The 17,597-nt window shown below is 43.2% G+C and overlaps 1 protein-coding gene across 7 annotated transcripts in view; it reads right to left on the reverse strand.

Annotated features, from left to right (window-relative positions):
* LOC308408256 (glutamate receptor 3) overlaps positions 1 to 17,597 on the reverse strand; it is a 108,494-nt gene that overhangs the window by 14,686 nt on the left and 76,211 nt on the right. For all 7 annotated transcript variants that reach the window (XR_013973773.1, XR_013973774.1, XR_013973775.1 and 4 more), the window contains exons 9-12: positions 15,834 to 15,938; positions 13,801 to 14,007; positions 11,391 to 11,764; positions 9,081 to 9,279 (exon numbers count right to left, since the gene is read on the reverse strand). Coding sequence is in view for 4 of the 7 variants with exons in the window: in XM_080900431.1 (XP_080756557.1) it covers positions 9,081 to 9,279; positions 11,391 to 11,764; positions 13,801 to 14,007; positions 15,834 to 15,938 (885 nt within the window). In the remaining 3 variants the exon portion in view is untranslated. The remainder of the gene's footprint in view (positions 1 to 9,080; positions 9,280 to 11,390; positions 11,765 to 13,800; positions 14,008 to 15,833; positions 15,939 to 17,597) is intronic.

Raw genomic sequence — 17,597 nt, forward strand, 5'->3', positions numbered from 1 at the left:
CAAAGATGAGAATAAACAATAAACAACCTAATTGGGGAAAAATCTTAAACATGAAACTTGACCTGGACACGTGGATACAAATATACCTGGAAGATGGAAGATGGAACCACGACAACATGACAACAAACTTGACAACATGGACAAGAAGCCAAGAAACATGACAGACTAACAGAGAAGACCAAAGTGAAACCTAACTAAACTAAACTTAAGGTAACCAAATGATAATCCCATTACTCAACATATTTAAAGGGATAACTTAAGAACCAGTGCCATCAGCGTTAATCTCATTAAAATGACGCTAACGCCATAACCGCTTTAACACGGCAAATCTTCCTTAGTGAGTTAGCGTGGATCGCCTTGTGCGTGGGGCTGCGCAAATGCGTTAGCGAGCTAACCGCACTAACGAGCTAACCGCCTTAACGCAGCCATGCAGCCCCACGCACAGGGCGATCCGCGCTAACTTGCTAAGGGAGATTTGCCGCGTTAATGCGGTTATGGCGTTAGCGTTATTTCAATGAGATTAACGCAGACAGCACTATTAGAAACTCAAAACGTAAACTGAAAACGCTGGGTCAGAGACCCAGGATCATGACAGCTTCACAACAGCCAACAACTGATAAAAAAAACAAATCAAGAGAAATTAATAGAAATCAGATTTTAAAAGATGTGTTTTTAACTGGCTTTTAAAAGAGACCACTGATTTAAAATCATAAAGAAGACAGTTCCACAGTCTGGTGGCCACTCTGTCTCCTTTTTTTCAGCTTAGTCTAGGGTACCAACAGCAGGCCCTAGTTACAGGACCTCAGGGACCTGCCAGGGACAATGATATACCCTGATATAACCTGGTGCCTGTCTGTGAAAACAATCATCTCATGATCCTCACAGGAACATGACAGCTTGCTGTACAAAAAGTGTTTTACCTTTGATATTTTATATATTTAGCATGCTTAATTAAAAAAAAAAACAATGGGCACAATTGTCATACAGTTAAGTTAACGTGCTGACACCTGTGGCTTTATGCGCCCAAACATACTGACCAGAGCACAGGCACATGAATTGGTAAAAAGCCCCCTGTAACTAGAGCAAATCCATCTCTGATGCATTTCTGTTAATAAACAAAAGCATTAACCTTGACCAACAAAAGTGCTTTTACTTGCTTTATGTAATCATATACAATTTGTTTGCTGGCATCTGTCACAGTCTAACCGGGCGAAGGGTGAGAATGAAATGAGACAGCAGCATAACACAAATTAAAAAGCCTGCATGAAAAATGTTCAGAGCTCAGATGAAAAGGAATTCAAGCTGTAACGATAGCTGATCTGCTTTAATTCAAATACAACAGATGAGGCTAAGGAGAGTTAGATGTGCTATATTTGACAACAGCCACATTCAATGACTTCAGTTTGCATGTGTCAGACAGCGTGAAGAGGACGCTAGTTTTTGGAGGACATTTCCCCAAAGGCACGGGGCTCATCTGTTCAGTGGTGGGAAAGCTCCAGACGCCTCCTAGAATGAAGAGAAAAGAATGGATCTGGGCATTGATTACTGACGACAGAGTGTGCTGCCTCAGTGCTTTATGAAGTCAATTCATCAATAGCAGGACGGGGAGTAGGGACCAAGTGCGGCCGAAACCTAAATAGGCTGGTTTCACTGCTTCTGCTAAAGTCACCACTGAGACGCTTAGACAAGATAGAGAGAGAGAAAATAAGACTCAGTGAGAGAGCCCAGCAGGGAAGGAGGGACGTTTGATTATTGAATGCTGGTGCACAATGGCACGTACAGTACACCCACAAGAACACGCCACTAAGAGCCTACTCCCTTACAATGTAATCATTCACATTCCCATCTATGGTGGTCATTTAAAATTCAATTAGGGAATAATGACTGTAAAAGTCCATAATCAATGAACAGACAATTTGTTGAGCAGTTAAATACGGCCATAAATACAGATTTATACACTTGCCACTCCTTTACACTATATAATGGCCCTGTTAGAATATACTGCTGTGTCCTAAATGAGATTCCCACGATTTGACAGGGAATGGCTGTGATGCCTGTGTTTCATGGCTCTGTGTTCGCTATCATGCAAATGTCACAACCCTCCTTCTCTAGATGTCTTTTAAATTACTAAGATCAAGCACAGTGTTGCTATCTTTATAACAAAGTACCTAAATAGTGAGTCTCAGCCTACTCTCCTTCCTACTTACCTATCTGCCTACCTAGGCGACATTGTTACATCATCTGTGTAGGTGGTTTTCCTGCAAGTCTGTCTGAAACTGCGAGTTTCCTGCATAAAGACAAGCTCCGGTCTGTTATTTAAGCCTCCCAACCTAAGAGGAGGAATAAAAAGAGCAGGACTTTCCTCGAGTAAAACACAGTCAGGGGAAAAACGTTGGTTCATTTGGCTCTGTTTGTGAGTCTCCAATAACTGCAGTGGGTTCACAGTTTATGGATTGCATTTTCCCAGTAGGATGTTAACATTAAAACACTATAGTTGCTAGTAAATGACTCATATGCAAAGATATTGTGTCGCAATATAAGAGAAGATATTTAATTAAAAGGGTATCCAGCCAGTAAATGTTGGTCGGCATCATTAATGCTTGAATGGAAGTATCGCTGTCGTTGCCTTAATGGAAACTGACATAAGAACCAGATTTCAAATATAAATTGGGATAAAAGTGAGTTTTATTGTAGTTTTGTGTTTTGTGTTTTTAACCTCCTAGGACCTGGGCCCTATTTCAGGAAGCCGGTTTAGTGCAAACTCTGAGTAAGTATACCCTGAGTTAACGAAAACTCTGGGTTTTCGGTTTCACAAAGCGAGTTTAGATTAATTCTGAGTGAGTTACTATGACGACACACTCCGTGAAGCTAACCTGCCCCCTAGCAGGTTTACTTCAACTAACCCTGACGTTCTCCGCCTCTTTGTCGGAAACCTGACTGTAGGAAGTGTCAGACATGGCGTGTCCCTTCCTTGAAGAGCCAGTAGATGTTGAAGCCCAAATTCTCCGCAGAGCTCTCCGCCGGGAGAGAGTGATTAGAGCGCGTTTGGACATTTTATCATTTCCTGATGATTTCCTGTGTGAACGTTACCGTTTTTCAGCACAATCTACAATTTATTTGGATAACATCCTCAGGCCTAATATTGCTCATGTGACACATCGTGGACATTCTCTCAGTTCTGTACATATTATTTGTATCGCACTTCGGTTTTTTGCAAACGGGAGCTTTCTGTATAATATTGGTGACGCTGAGCACGTTTCCAAGGCTACCGTCTGTCGGGCAGTCAGGAATGTTACAGTTGCACTGAAACGTCTCCTGTACACGTTTGTGGTGTTCCCCGGTCATAGACCCACAAGATTTATCAAAGAGGGATGCCACAAAATTGCAGGTAGCAGGATGAACAAAACTTAATTCATGATGTGGTGATACTTGAACTACTACTTAAATTTTACATTTATTTTCACGGTTCCCAGGCGTGATTGGCTGTATAGATGGCACTCGCATTCCAATCATTGCTCCTTCAGTAAATGAAGGAGACTATGGGAACAGGAAGTCTTTCCACAGCATTAATGTACAGGTACATAGTTCCCTGTAGCATTTCAAACTAACAAATTATTTCATTATTAGTAATGGATGCTAATTTGTGTTCTCTGCACTGTGAAGATCATATGTGATGCTGCCAACATTATCACAAATGTGGAAGCCAAGTGGCCAGGCTCTGTGAGTGGTGGTGGTGGAGGACCCCCACCTGTTTTTCGGGCCTCCGCTTTTTTTTTAGTGGCCATAACGGGTCACATTTGAGCATACAGAGTAAGCAAATATGTACTTGTAATGCTCAGATAATTTCAATAAGTGCTTACAGAGGGGAAATTAATGTAGCCTCTAACTGCAATTGATTTACATCGGACAAACAGACACTATGGCTCATAATACAATTACACCATACCTGTTTGGACTATATTTTTATATTTCATTTTTACTTGCTGCCAGGAACGTTTGGGGCCTGTTGGGTTGCACCTGCACTCACATCACATCACAAAATAAAATGTATGAAATAAAAAATAAAATATAATAAAATAACGTGTTAAATGGGTGGAAATCCCTAGATCAATGTTTAAATTAACACTCACGCATTGACTCTGTTGGCTATGTTTTGCCATGCATGCTCCCTTTCTTTTGCAGCTGAGGCTGTGTTACTTTTTTTCTGCAAAATTTGCATGTTATCGGCATATACTGCCATCAGAATTTCGGCCTCAAGCGCTGTAAAATACATTGACCGCGCCTTCTTTCCCTCCGTCTCCATGGTGACTCGCTTAATCTGTGCTCCACTAATCAGGGTTTTATGTATCCTCGTGCGCGCGCTTAATTTGGGGTTAAAGCAACTCCGCGTTGATTGAACTAATTGTTATCAGCCTTTCTGAAACCGAATATTCCGAGTTGGACAGTTCGGGGTTACTCAACCCTGAGTATCGTTTTTCACTCTGAGTTTTCTAAACCGGCTTCCTGAAATAGGGCCCTGGCGTCCACGTATGTGGACATCACATTTTGGGATGTCTAGACCAAAATAGTACATTTTGCTCTACAAGGGCCTGATATCCAGATACGAGGACATTATACTGCCGCTGTTCTATCGACATTTAAAACAAATGTCCTTATATGTGGATCTCATTTCTCTGAGAAACAAAAATCAGGTAAAAAAATTAATTCTTTGTTTTTACATTCATCAGGTTGCTTTATATTGTAAGGTAAAGACCCTACAATAATAGATTCATGAAAACCCCAACAATCAGACAACCCCCTATCAACAAGCTTTTGGCGTCAGTGGGAAGGAAAAACTCCCTTTTAACAGGAAGAAACATCCGGCACAATCAGCTCATGGATGACTGGCCTTCTGCCGTGACTGGTTGGTGGTGAAGGGGAGGAAGACAGGACAAAAGACACGCTGTGGAAGAGAGCCAGAGATTAATAATAACTAATGATTAAATGCAGAGTGGTGTATAAACACACAGAGAGTGAAAGGAGGTGAGTGAAGAGAGTGATCATTGATTGTAGAATACAAAATCCCCAAGAATATGGTCGTTTTTTTTTTTTCAAACAATGGCTGCTTAAAAAGAAACACGTTTCACTGAGATTGCAGTTGAGTCGAGTTGCAGAAGTTAGTGAAACATGGTCTTATTTGGATTTACACAAGTCTTGGATTTTCGAGTACAAAAGAAGTTGCAGAAAAGTTATGTTAAAACTTTAAACGAAGATTTTTTTTTCTGCCATTACCAACTATTCACCTTAAACTACTTTAGATACAAAAGATTTTCCTCTGAGACTAATCAGGTTACCCTGCAAGTATCTCTTTGCAATCTAGAGAATGCTTATTGGCCTGAAAACAGTCTTTAAAGTCTTCTGTGATGCAGAGGAAGAGAAAACAAAGGTGAAGAAGGTTTACATTTCTGTATTTTGAAGATCACTTCTCCTTGAAATCAGCTGAAGATTCTATTATTGCAATATTGCTAATAATGTCATTAAATTGTTCAAGGAGAAACACGTATTTGAAGTTCAAAGTCAAAGAAACTGACCTCTCTGTTCTAAATAACCGCTTAATCTGTATTGATTTGGAATTACGCAGCGTTTCCAGGATGCTGTCCACTGCCCTTCGAACCGCAACCTGTTTTTTATTCTTACTTCGGCGTGGCCGGCTGCTTTCATTATAGCCTCCCCTACATACGCTCCACTGCTTGTGTATCTTAAAGGCCATCTCCAAACACACCGCCACTACATTTCATTCGACTTTACTTCACTTCCATTTTGTTTGTAGACATCACCACTTTCCTCCAATATCCTGTGTGCCAGGACTACCTGTATCTCAAGTATGCAGAGATGAAAGTTGAGGCTCTGGGGGTGTACTTTGTCATTGAAGTGCCACATGCTACACCCTGAATACCAATTGCTCGTCTTTGATGCTCGTTGCTGGACTCCAATAACCGCTCTCGCGCCCGCTGTTGCCGCTGATCTAAAGTTCGCCTGGGCCCTCAGAGTATGGTGTTTTTCCTCAGAGGTTATGCCTATCTTGCGCTAGACACTTTTGTCAGCTTTCCCTTTTATGCAAACAGCCTCTAATCTTTATAGGAGCCACCCCTTTACCCGGCACTGTACTGAAACACAAAGTGACAAGAGCTCGGGGAGTTGTGTTACAATGCGCTGCATATGACTGCAGGGCAACCTAAGAATTTCTTGCATAAATCTCCTTGACTGCTCTTCTTCGTGCTACCGTGCCCTAATGCAGGTCTACTCTGCATAAAAAAAGAAAAGCTGCTTATTAAACATTGCGTTGGACCCTGCTGAAGCCACCGTGTCTGTACCACAGTAGCTGAGACGTGAAATTGATTTTCATGCTTAGTAAAATGCATTGGTGACTGCACTCAAGCTGCTGCTCTCATCTCCAACACACCTGCTGATCAGTAAGATGCATGATGTTCGCTCTTGAGGCTTGCGGGTAATGTGCAGTCTTATGAGGACAATAGAAAACAATGCTGCACTCTCATTTCTCTGTGCAATTATCATTCTTTCATTATTACACTGTTAAATGAGGTGCATGAAGGGACAGCAGTGTGGTTGTCTTTGATGGTCTCACCCCAGTCTTTACACATAATTAAACAGCCACATCAGCTCATTTTATCATCCCGGCCGTTATTATGATCCAGCTTCTGCCTCCATGTACATTTGGAAATGTAACCGAGCCAAGCCTTTCTGATGGAATAAAACCTCATCAAGAGGATAAACATGGCCTCGCTGGTACAACTCATCATTTTCTAATCATCCAAAACCCAAATATTCAACTGGCTGCATGAAAAGATCCATGACAGGAATTCAAATGATGAAACAAACCACAGCAGTGCAGTAGAGCATGACAGCTGCTGTGTTGAGGAAGAGCATTACAAAGCTTGAAGCTATCCCGCCACTGTCTCAAGGTAATGCAGCAGACGGGCTGAAGACAGAGGACCGAGGAGAGAAGGGTGCCCAAACAAGCAGGGTAGTCTTGGGAAGACGAGCCAAGAACGGGCAGAGGCGGTGCCAAGCGCCTAGAGCCAGTCAGGCTTCCGCTGGGCACGTCAGCGGACTCCCAGGCCAGCTGTCCTAGCTTGTTGTGGGCAGCAGAATCAGCAGACTCTGACACCGCTCTTTGAAAATTCCTCTGCAGCTTTTCTAAAATTTCTGTCATAGGTGTACACAGCGATGGCAATATTGCCACACTGTCAGCTGTGTCAATTTATCAGGCACAGAGGAAAACAGCCTTGGAGGAATGTCTGAACTCCAGTAGATAATGGGATAATTCAACTAATATTAATACATTAAAATCCACACAGGAGTTAGAGAGCTTGGTAGCTTATTACCACAAGCAATATTCTTTTTTATGTATTTCTTTGTACTAAAAAGGTAATAAATATGTTTTGCAGCACTGTTCCTCTTTGTCGGGGAGCTCTGGAAAATAAACCAGGTGAAATCATGAAAAATTCAAGGCCAGCAATGTCAGAGATGATGACATATGTCTTGTTTGAAAATTTGGACTTGATTTAAAATTTCCAGCTGGTTGATGCCGTATGGGTCTAATTAAGCCTGAATGTATTTCCTGAAAACAGATCTGAAATAGAACTCCGATTAATCAGTGTGTTTTTTTCCTTGTCAGCTTTCTACAGCTTTAATTAAAAGTCCCTTGGAAGAGCAGCTCACACATGTCATTTCCTATTTGAAGACTCGGGGATGTATCTAGGACGCTCATTATACAGAACACAAGAAAACTCCAGACTTCCCGACCACTTCTCAGACAGTTCCTACCAGCAGACCTTCGGTGGCTCCATCGTCAGACTCTAAAGCTAATTTGTAACTGGCATCCGTCATGTGTGTGACACAAAGGCGTATAGTACACTGTTTACACACCTGCGCGGCATCTCTGGCGAAAGGGAAAGTGATGACAGATTTATGAGGGTTACCGTTGAGTGCAGCCCCCTTTTTTTAAACAGCCCCAGAGTTTGCAGACTTAAAAAGAAAAGGGTTTTAAACATTAAGCTGTGCAGACACTATCTTTCCCTTCTTTGTTTTAACCCCCCCCCCCCCCCCCCCCAAAAAAAAGCACAGATTTGACTTTGCATTTTGTTGCCGTGAGCAACGCAACCCAGGGGTAATACAAATGAAGTGCTCTTTCTGCCAACAGGCTGCAGCTGTGAAACATATGAATTGTTTCTCTCCTGCTGATGAGTAATGAGGGAGCGTAAGATAAAAGACTGTCATATTGCCTTTTCGTCATCACAGGCTGAGTGCTGTTTCGTTAATGCTTTTTCAACACTGGACTGCTAGTGTAGCCACAGCCATGAGCTTTAGCCATCTCTGCGTTTCACATCAGAAGCCTGATTGTCTCAGATATGAGCACTGTCTAACTGCTGTGTAGCCTTTCGCAGACTAATACACTTTTGCTTCAGATTTTAGTTCATTTATAACCTAATTGCCTGCTTAGTCTCTCACACCAACGGACATATTGCTTATTCCCTCTAAAATGTCTTTCAGACTGCTCTGTTTGACCTACAGGGCTCTTCTTCATCAGGTCCAATTTGCCTGCCATGGCCAGCTAGCTAATTACACTTCATGAACTGACCCTTCTGAGTTTGAGTCTGATGTGGGTACTTTGATTAGCCTCCTGTTTTTATCACCTCTGAGTCTTCCGTGTTGTTACCACGCTTTCTGCTGACAGGCCCCGTGCCTCAAGGTTGCACACTGCAGTAGTACTGCATAAATTTCACGTTTGTGTCATAAGAGTTCAAGAACTGCTTCTGTGTCAACACGCCTCATTTGGAGCAATCTTGTGCAGGTCAAGAGTGCTGCACTAAAGGTACAAAATGGAAAAGTTGCAAGGAGGAGTTGATCAAGGACATTGCACAGAGCAGTTTTTTATGATTCAGAACGCCTGAGTGCAAAATATTTAAACCAAATGCATTATTTGCCATTTGAGCCGAAAGAAAAAGGAGCCGCTGGCTGATTAGTGTTGTGCTGTGTGTGTGTATGCGTGCATAAAGCAGTTTCTTGACACTACTCACCCTAAAGAACTCTTTAGTGGAGCCTGAGTCCAAAGTGCCATATGCTATCTCTGTCTGCTTTGCCAGATCTTCGGCACTTTCTATAGGAGAGACCATTCTTTCAACTGTCAAGAAGGCAGCCAGGTTGGCTGTGTAGGAGGAGATGATGATGAGGGTGAAGAACCACCACACACCGCCAACAATTCGGCCTGACAGAGACCTGCGAGAGAGGGGTTGACGACAGGGAAACACGGGATGTAATTACACGGTGGCATGTGGTGGCCATCAACCAGCTAAGATCTGCCAGTTGTGTTTAATGTACCTAATTGCATCAGTCATCAGAATTTCCATGTAAATCATTAACGGCAACCTGGTGCTGTATCAGCACTCTGAAACAGCACATTTCCACGGAACAAGTAAAGGCAAGTTGTTTAAATGTACTCCAATCCAAGTCTTTATTTGCTTGTGAAACAATCAGGGTTCAAAAGTCATTTCACAGCCTGTGGAACGTATTGATCTGTCTACTATGGTGATAAATATTTCATCGTACGCTCACTGACACTGACATTGCATATACAGTGGGGCAAAAAAGTATTTAGTCAGCCACCGATTGTGCAAGTTCCCCCACCTAAAATGATGACAGAGGTCAGTAATTTGCACCAGAGGTACACTTCAACTGTGAGAGACAGAATGTGAAAAAAAAAATCCATGAATCCACATGGTAGGATTTGTAAAGAATTTATTCGTAAATCAGGGTGGAAAATAAGTATTTGGTCAATAACAAAAATACAACTCAATACTTTGTAACATAACCTTTGTTGGCAATTACAGAGGTCAAACGTTTACTATAGGTCTTTACCAGGTTTGCACACACAGTAGCTGGTATTTTGGCCCATTCCTCCATGCAGATCTTCTCGAGAGCAGTGATGTTTTGGGGCTGTCGCCGAGCAACACGGACTTTCAACTCCCGCCACAGATTTCTATGGGGTTGAGGTCTGGAGACTGGCTAGGCCACTCCAGGACTTTCAAATGCTTCTTACGGAGCCACTCCTTTGTTGCCCGGGCGGTGTGTTTTGGATCATTATCATGTTGGAAGATCCAGCCTCGTTTCATCTTCAAAGTTCTCACTGATGGAAGGAGGTTTTGGCTCAAAATCTCACGATACATGGCCCCATTCATTCTGTGCTTAACACGGATCAGTCGTCCTGTCCCCTTGGCAGAAAAACAGCCCCATAGCATGATGTTTCCACCCCCATGCTTCACAGTAGGTATGGTGTTCTTGGGATGCAACTCAGTATTCTTCTTCCTCCAAACACGACGAGTTGAGTTTATACCAAAAAGTTCTACTTTGGTTTCATCTGACCACATGACATTCCAATCCCAATCCTCTGCTGTATCATCCATGTGCTCTCTGGCAAACTTCAGACGGGCCTGGACATGCACTGGCTTCAGCAGCGGAACACGTCTGGCACTGCGGGATTTGATTCCCTGCCGTTGTAGTGTGTTACTGATGGTGACCTTTGTTACTTTGGTCCCAGCTCTCTGCAGGTCATTCACCAGGTCCCCCCGTGTGGTTCTGGGATCTTTGCTCACCGTTCTCATGATCATTTTGACCCCACGGGATGAGATCTTGCGTGGAGCCCCAGATCGAGGGAGATTATCAGTGGTCTTGTATGTCTTCCATTTTCTGATGATTGCTCCCACAGTTGATTTTTTCACACCAAGCTGCTTGCCTATTGTAGATTCACTCTTCCCAGTCTGGTGCAGGTCTACAATACTTTTCCTGGTGTCCTTCGAAAGCTCTTTGGTCTTGGCCATGGCGGAGTTTGGAGTCTGACTGTTTGAGGCTGTGGACAGGTGTCTTTTATACAGATGATGAGTTCAAACAGGTGCCATTCATACAGGTAACGAGTGGGGGACAGAAAAGTTTCTTACAGAAGACGTTACAGGTCTGTGAGAGCCAGAGATTTTCCTTGTTTGAGGTGACCAAATACTTATTTTCCACCCTAATTTACGAATAAATTCTTTACAAATCCTACCATGTGGATTCATGGATTTTTTTTTCACATTCTGTCTCTCACAGTTGAAGTGTACCTCTGGTGCAAATTACTGACCTCTGTCATCATTTTAAGTGGGGGAACTTGCACAATCGGTGGCTGACTAAATACTTTTTTGCCCCACTGTATGATAGCTGCAACGAATGCAAAATTAGCACGAGCAATGAACACCTAAAAGGAGAAGAACAGAAAATTAAGATTTCATGTAGTCATCAGATTTGTTTTTCTATTTTCATCTGCTGTCCACTCCTTGTGTCTACTGGAGCTGACCCACCTGGGGGAGATGTCACAGCCCTGCTGCATGAAGGCGCCCAGCGAGAACCAGAGAGAATTGAAGATGCCAAAGTCATTGGGAGGATCGGGGGGAGTCTGAGGGTCTTTGGTCTCATCCTGTTCCTCGAGGTTCCACTCATAAGGACTAAACCGACTGACCAGGAACAGGACCACGCTCACCCCGATATAGGCAAACACTATACACATCCAGATTTCATAGGCCAGAGGGTCCAGGAAGGAAAAAACACCGGGCTTGGACTTTTGCGGCTTCTTTATCATAATGGAGATGCCCAAGCTCATAAATGGCTTGGAAAAGTCTATCACCTCTTCTCGCACCAGTGTAATGGTGAGAGGTGCAATGGCTATATCTGCTCTCTGGAAACAGGGACATGCACAGCAAGTGTTAGTTATGACCTGCATAAAGAAAGAGGTTATTTATTTATTTCTTTTCTTTATGTTTGAATGGCTGGAGCTGAGGGGGATATAAAACAACAATATTTTATTATACATTTTATACATATCATTTTCATAAATGAGCCACCACATTGGAAGACAGGCTGAAAAACACACAAACACACACACACACACATGCACAGTCACGCACACAAAGAGAGAAAGCACGGTCACATTTGCGCCGTGTGTTTTGTCGTGACCTGGGATATTAGCCAACACTTGGAGCGCTAAATGAATCAAAACAAACTGTTTGCAATCAAACACAAGGCAAAATTAAGTGTTAAGTGCGCATGCTAATTAGAACTGTTAACTTTTAATTTGCGAAATGTAAACAGGTTGCTGCATAGAGAAATCTGCGAGCCCTCCCTGTGTACACTTCATCACATGGCATTCAGCACGCCGGGTTTCCCAAACTGTTTATTCTGGCATTAGCTTTTTTTTTTCTTTTTTTTTTCCCAAGCTGTTTCTCTTTATCCCCCTCCTTTGCTCTGCTGCTTCAATCACATTATATTATCAAAACACATCCACGGAGGTGGTGCTGCCTTTTTAGAAATCACAATGGCTTTCTCTGTAAAGGCAGAAGAAAATAATTAATCATGTTCAACAGTGTTACTGCAGCTTGTGTATGTGATTAATTAAATAACTGCTCCTCTTCAAAGCAGACAATACGCAGAAGACGATTCTTCATATCGGCCTGGGCTGTTGTTTTTTTTCTCTTTTTTTCGCGGCGAAACCGAGAAAACATTGGACTGAATCAGCAGGAGGCAGAAAATGTTTCTTACAAGGTCAGCCGAGGAGCAACACAAATAGAGCCGATAAACACGACTGTTTTCTTTGCCCTGTCAACACAACGTTGCGAGCAGCTATAACCATTTAATCCGGGGTGCGGGCGTAAGCAGCACTCAATCAATGGTGAGGGAAACAAAGCAATAAAGAGCAGCCTCGGGCCTAACCTTTAAAAGACAACTAAAATCAAATTAATTTACTGGTCAAAAGGTCAAAATGTACAAAACTATTAGTCCCGGCCCACCTGCTCTAAAATTACAGGCCTGGAAAGACTTGACAGAGATGTGATTGGAAGATTTTTTTTTCTCCCCGCCTCCTCCCCTTCCATCTGCAAGGAGTGGTCTTTTCCCATTTGAAAGATAATTTGGTGGCGATAGCACATCAAACCAGGCAATCTCTCAAGCTGATAGTTAGGAAATTGAACAGATGAGGAAGCCAAACCCTCATGCATTTTGCATTTGGCCCCCGCTCAACCGCTGTGGCCTTGGAGAGGGGTGAGCGGGTTGGTGGGGTTGGATGGGGCGGCGGGAGGGGAGGCAATTTTAGATTGCTGGAGGTGTCGCACGGGCCCGGGCGCCGTCAGATGTAAAACACGGTGTGACCCTTCGCTAATCTGAGAGGTTCAACGTTTATGGAGCGCGCCACATATGGATCTTGTTGTTCCAAACCGCAAGCCACAATTTAGCTGTTGATTCTAAAGCAGATTTTCTCAGCTGTGAATTTACAATGCGGCGTATTCATCATACACATGAAACATTGAGCATAATTACACAATCACTTCAAAGGCATACACTCTTTCATTCATCAAAGTTATTACAGTGTGTTTGCCATATGGACTCCTTCTTTTGCCATCCACCTACCTCGGTATCGCCTGCAAGAGAGTTAGGATTTTCAGGCTAAAGCAAAGAGCATTAATTGCAATGAACAGCACTGAGAAATGATTTCATTTTCTCCATCTCAAGATGATCACCAACTCCCCAATGCTTCAGGCTGCATTTGACAAATTCACTCACAGCTGAGCTTCCTGGGCCAGCATTAGGCTTTTGCACTGGGCGAGAGCTGATGAGTTCACTATGGGTTGGTGATAACCTTAAGATAGAAAAATGAGATCTCCTCTCATGTTGAAGTTCCTTGCAAACTGTCATGTAATCAGTGAGACTCCCAGTACTCACCCCATAGACCAGTTCACCCACCATCCCGTTCCACGTCTTGGTCTCAGGGTCTCGGGCTCCGTACTTTCCATCCATTACTATAGACAGTTTGTACTTAATTCCAACATGTTTGGCAATCTCAGATGCTAAATCGACGCAGTAGCCTTCATATCTGTCATTCCCCTCCAGATGCATATAATTTTTCTTGTACATCACATAAGGAGCTTCCTGTTGATTCAAACACACGCTGGTTTATTCACTCCCATGCCATCGCACAGATTCCATTATACAGATGTATGCATGCACGCTCTCACATAACTCCGTGCACGCACGCACTCCCGCACACACACAGAATATGAGAAGCTGCTATAACCACATCCATGCAGTCGTGCATACACAGATGATGCCCTGCGAATGCACAAATACGCACTGATAACAGCAGCGTGACCGAGTGTTCACACTGCTTTCATCAAGCGGTGGCAGCCAGCAGACACCAAGGCCAATGTACCCAACCCATTTTTGAGCCCAAGGCCGTAATAAAGGGGATCAATGAAAAAGAGGATAATCGTTTCAATGGGAAATAATTTAGAAAAAAGAAAAGTTTTTCACTTCCACAGAGTAAGCTGGGCTGGGAGTCATTGGTAGGCAAGGTGTGGGTCAGCTCAGAGGTGGGTGGGGATGGGAATGGGTTTCATAAGTAAATGCCAGTGACAGGAGAGGGATCAGAGAGTGCCCATAGTATCTCGACATATTCAAGCACATTGCATCAATGCGCAGTTAAAGGCTGTTTCATTCCAAAAAAACCAAACCAAAAAAAAACCATAATATAAAATAAAATGATTATAAAAAGCTGTTGTTTGCTATCTAGGAAAAAAAAGAGCAAACGAGTACTCTGTAAAATAAAATAACTAGATCAGGAGAGCAGGAGCGTGCTAGTGTTCCTCTCCTTTTCAAAATGCCGGTGCAGCTCGTCTTTTCTCTTACTGAGCACATCATCATCATTATCAAACAATAGGACTGCTCAGGAGAGCAGGCATTGTCATTACAGCCACACACAATTAGAGTGCAAGTAGGAGAGCAATGGTTTGTTTGTTCTGTGCTGAACGTATCCCCTAACCTTGGATCCATTGAGTATTTTCTGCTTGTTAACACGTGTTTGCCTCCTGACTGTATTTTTCACCTGGAGATGTTAAATGTTTCCTCTCGCTATTGAGTGACGCCGGCTTACGGCTCGGAATACAGATGAAGATCTAGCTTTGCATAAATCCCATGGACACTTATCACTTTTCCAAACGTTTTTCTTTGTCATTTTGAAGCGTTTGTTTGCGGAGAACAGGTAATTACAATGCCATTAAACAGTCAGTAAATATGGGAGCCGTCCAATAAGCCCGAAATATTTACCTACTAAATCCAGTTTAAAGAAAAGAAATCGAAAATATATTTGGTGATTATATGTTCCTTTGTGAAAGTGCCTCGAACATGATCCTCCGTTTAAAAGGCTAACAAGCTGTGCATACTTCAACACAGAACACATAGCAGGAGCAATACAAAATAGATTGAAGGGGAGATAACAAGGGAAAAGAAATACAGCACCTTCTCATCATCCCCATCCAATACTGTTTATTTTGCTTTGCCCCACCTGGGAAACCATTGCAGTATCATTCTGTAGTCATTCTGCGGCCAGTCTATCCCAAGTGTCATTGAACATTTACTTGATGAGGACAGACAGGTCTACTTACGTATGCATTTGTATGCTTTTTTTTTTTGTAACTGATGGAGTCAACCATAATCATTTATACCATTATTGTGATGTCACTGCTACGACAGGCCACTGAAGTATGGAAAATCAAAATGCTTTGACACCCACACGGATACAGTTGAAACACTCCTCCAAGCCGGATCGACTGTTTCAACGTGTAGTGAGTGGATGGAAAGCAACACAAGAAAGATGTGGTTCTACCCGCCCAGGACAGAATGTATCACTCATTGGAATCAACACCATGACCTTGAGTGGCAGAATACGTGAAACATTTAAAATTGCGTGGAAAGTGTACCATAATAGTAGTGACCACAATCGTTCGGTTTTCCACTGAGGAGTCGTTGGAGACCTGCAGATCCATAATATTTACAAACCGCGAGTACTCATTCCAGTATCCGATCTGCAAAGAGAAAACAGCGGTTAGTGATGCACTCCGGCCCACGGTCCAGATATAAGTGAGCATACAGAAGGGAAATGAACAAATATTACAGGGAAATGCAGCGCTGCAGAGCTCATTGAAACAACGGAGCTTTCCCCAGAGACTTGCTGCCTCTGCCCTGATGTTCAACCACATGAGCAGAGTACTAAAACAGACCAGATAAACAGGTACAGTTTTCTGGGCATAGAATGCTGCGTTTACATTTCTGCATTCAACGTGCAGATAACGGACGTGATTACAGAGGGACTTTTGCCTTTTACGATCCACCCGAAATTCAGATACCCAATTGCTCCTTTGCAATCCGTGAGCAAATGGCAACTTCAATCCCTTCCACCTTTTTATGGTAAATAATTGATATTCAAACCTGTGAACCGCATACACGTTTAATAATCTAGCATAATATTGCAGTGGCTCCTTAGTTTTACTCTGTCCTGCCGCTGTAGTTACTCTGCATTCTGCTCTACAGATGCTTAAGTCAAACCAATGTCAAGTGTTTGTTTGCCCGTCTGAAATAATGGCTGCTCTGGCTCGTGATGAAACGTGTTGCATATGTTATTGCCAAAAGTCTAACTGTTGCTGGCTTGGATTTTTCTTTCCTTCACATCTGGTCTGCATTTTTTCTTTTCCTTTTCTTTTTTTTCTCTTTTGCATGAGATCTTTCATGTTTGGGACAAACAGGTGTACAGCAGAGACTGAGCACCAAGTGGGGGCGCTAGAAAGCAGCAGACGCCTCAGAATTGAGCTCCCGATCGTTACAGCTGTGGCTGTATTAAGTGCACTTGGCAGACTGGGTGATTTGGGGTGGCGGGCGGGGCGGTGCTGGACGTTATTAAATGCTTATTCCAGGCTCTGTAGTCCTTGAGTGATATTTGAGACACTTTGCTCGAGGGACACGGCTGCTGGGACCTGTGTCACGGAGTGTTGCTCCAGTGGCACTGTCCTGATCTCACCCCCTAGCAGCTGGGACAGATATCAGCCCATGCATCAATCGTGACAGTCACAGCTAAGAACCTTCATCCTCGAAACTGTCACTGGGGTGACTGGGGCTCCAGGTCCATGACAAAGTGCCGCCCAGCCTGCCCGACTTGTCTCGTCTTCCCTCGCTCCCTCACTCTCTCCCGCTGACCTCCTTTCTCCCGGCCCCTCTCCCCGCTCTCTCCTCCTCTGTTTGACAGTGTAGGGATAGCTGTGAGGGCTTTGCAATGCTAATTGAAGTGTGGGCTTTAGAGGCCTGGGAGGCAGGCGGCATAATCACACATCACATCACACTGAGCCCACACTTATCCAGCTAACGAGAAATTCACAGCTGTCTCTTGGAACTCAGAGAGGTTATGAAATAAAACCAGAGGTCATCATATGGTGCTGGTTATAATGTGAATGTACCACTGGGAATTAGCATTTTGAAGAGGAGCCAGAGGAATTCTTGGATCCTCCTTTACAGTAATTGGTTATTTGAATGGTAATTACTGTCAGAAGAGGACCAAATATCAAATCTGTGCTATCCTACAGCAACGAAATAGTTCTCTATCATTCTTTGAATAGGACAGCTTTAGCTATCAGATTGCAGGCTACGACTGATTTGTGAGGCTTGTAATACTCGGCATAGCTCATCAGTGCTGC

The sequence above is a fragment of the Rhamphochromis sp. 'chilingali' genome (genome assembly GCF_963969265.1).
Source record: "Rhamphochromis sp. 'chilingali' genome assembly, chromosome: 13".
NCBI lineage: Eukaryota > Metazoa > Chordata > Actinopteri > Cichliformes > Cichlidae > Rhamphochromis > Rhamphochromis sp. 'chilingali'.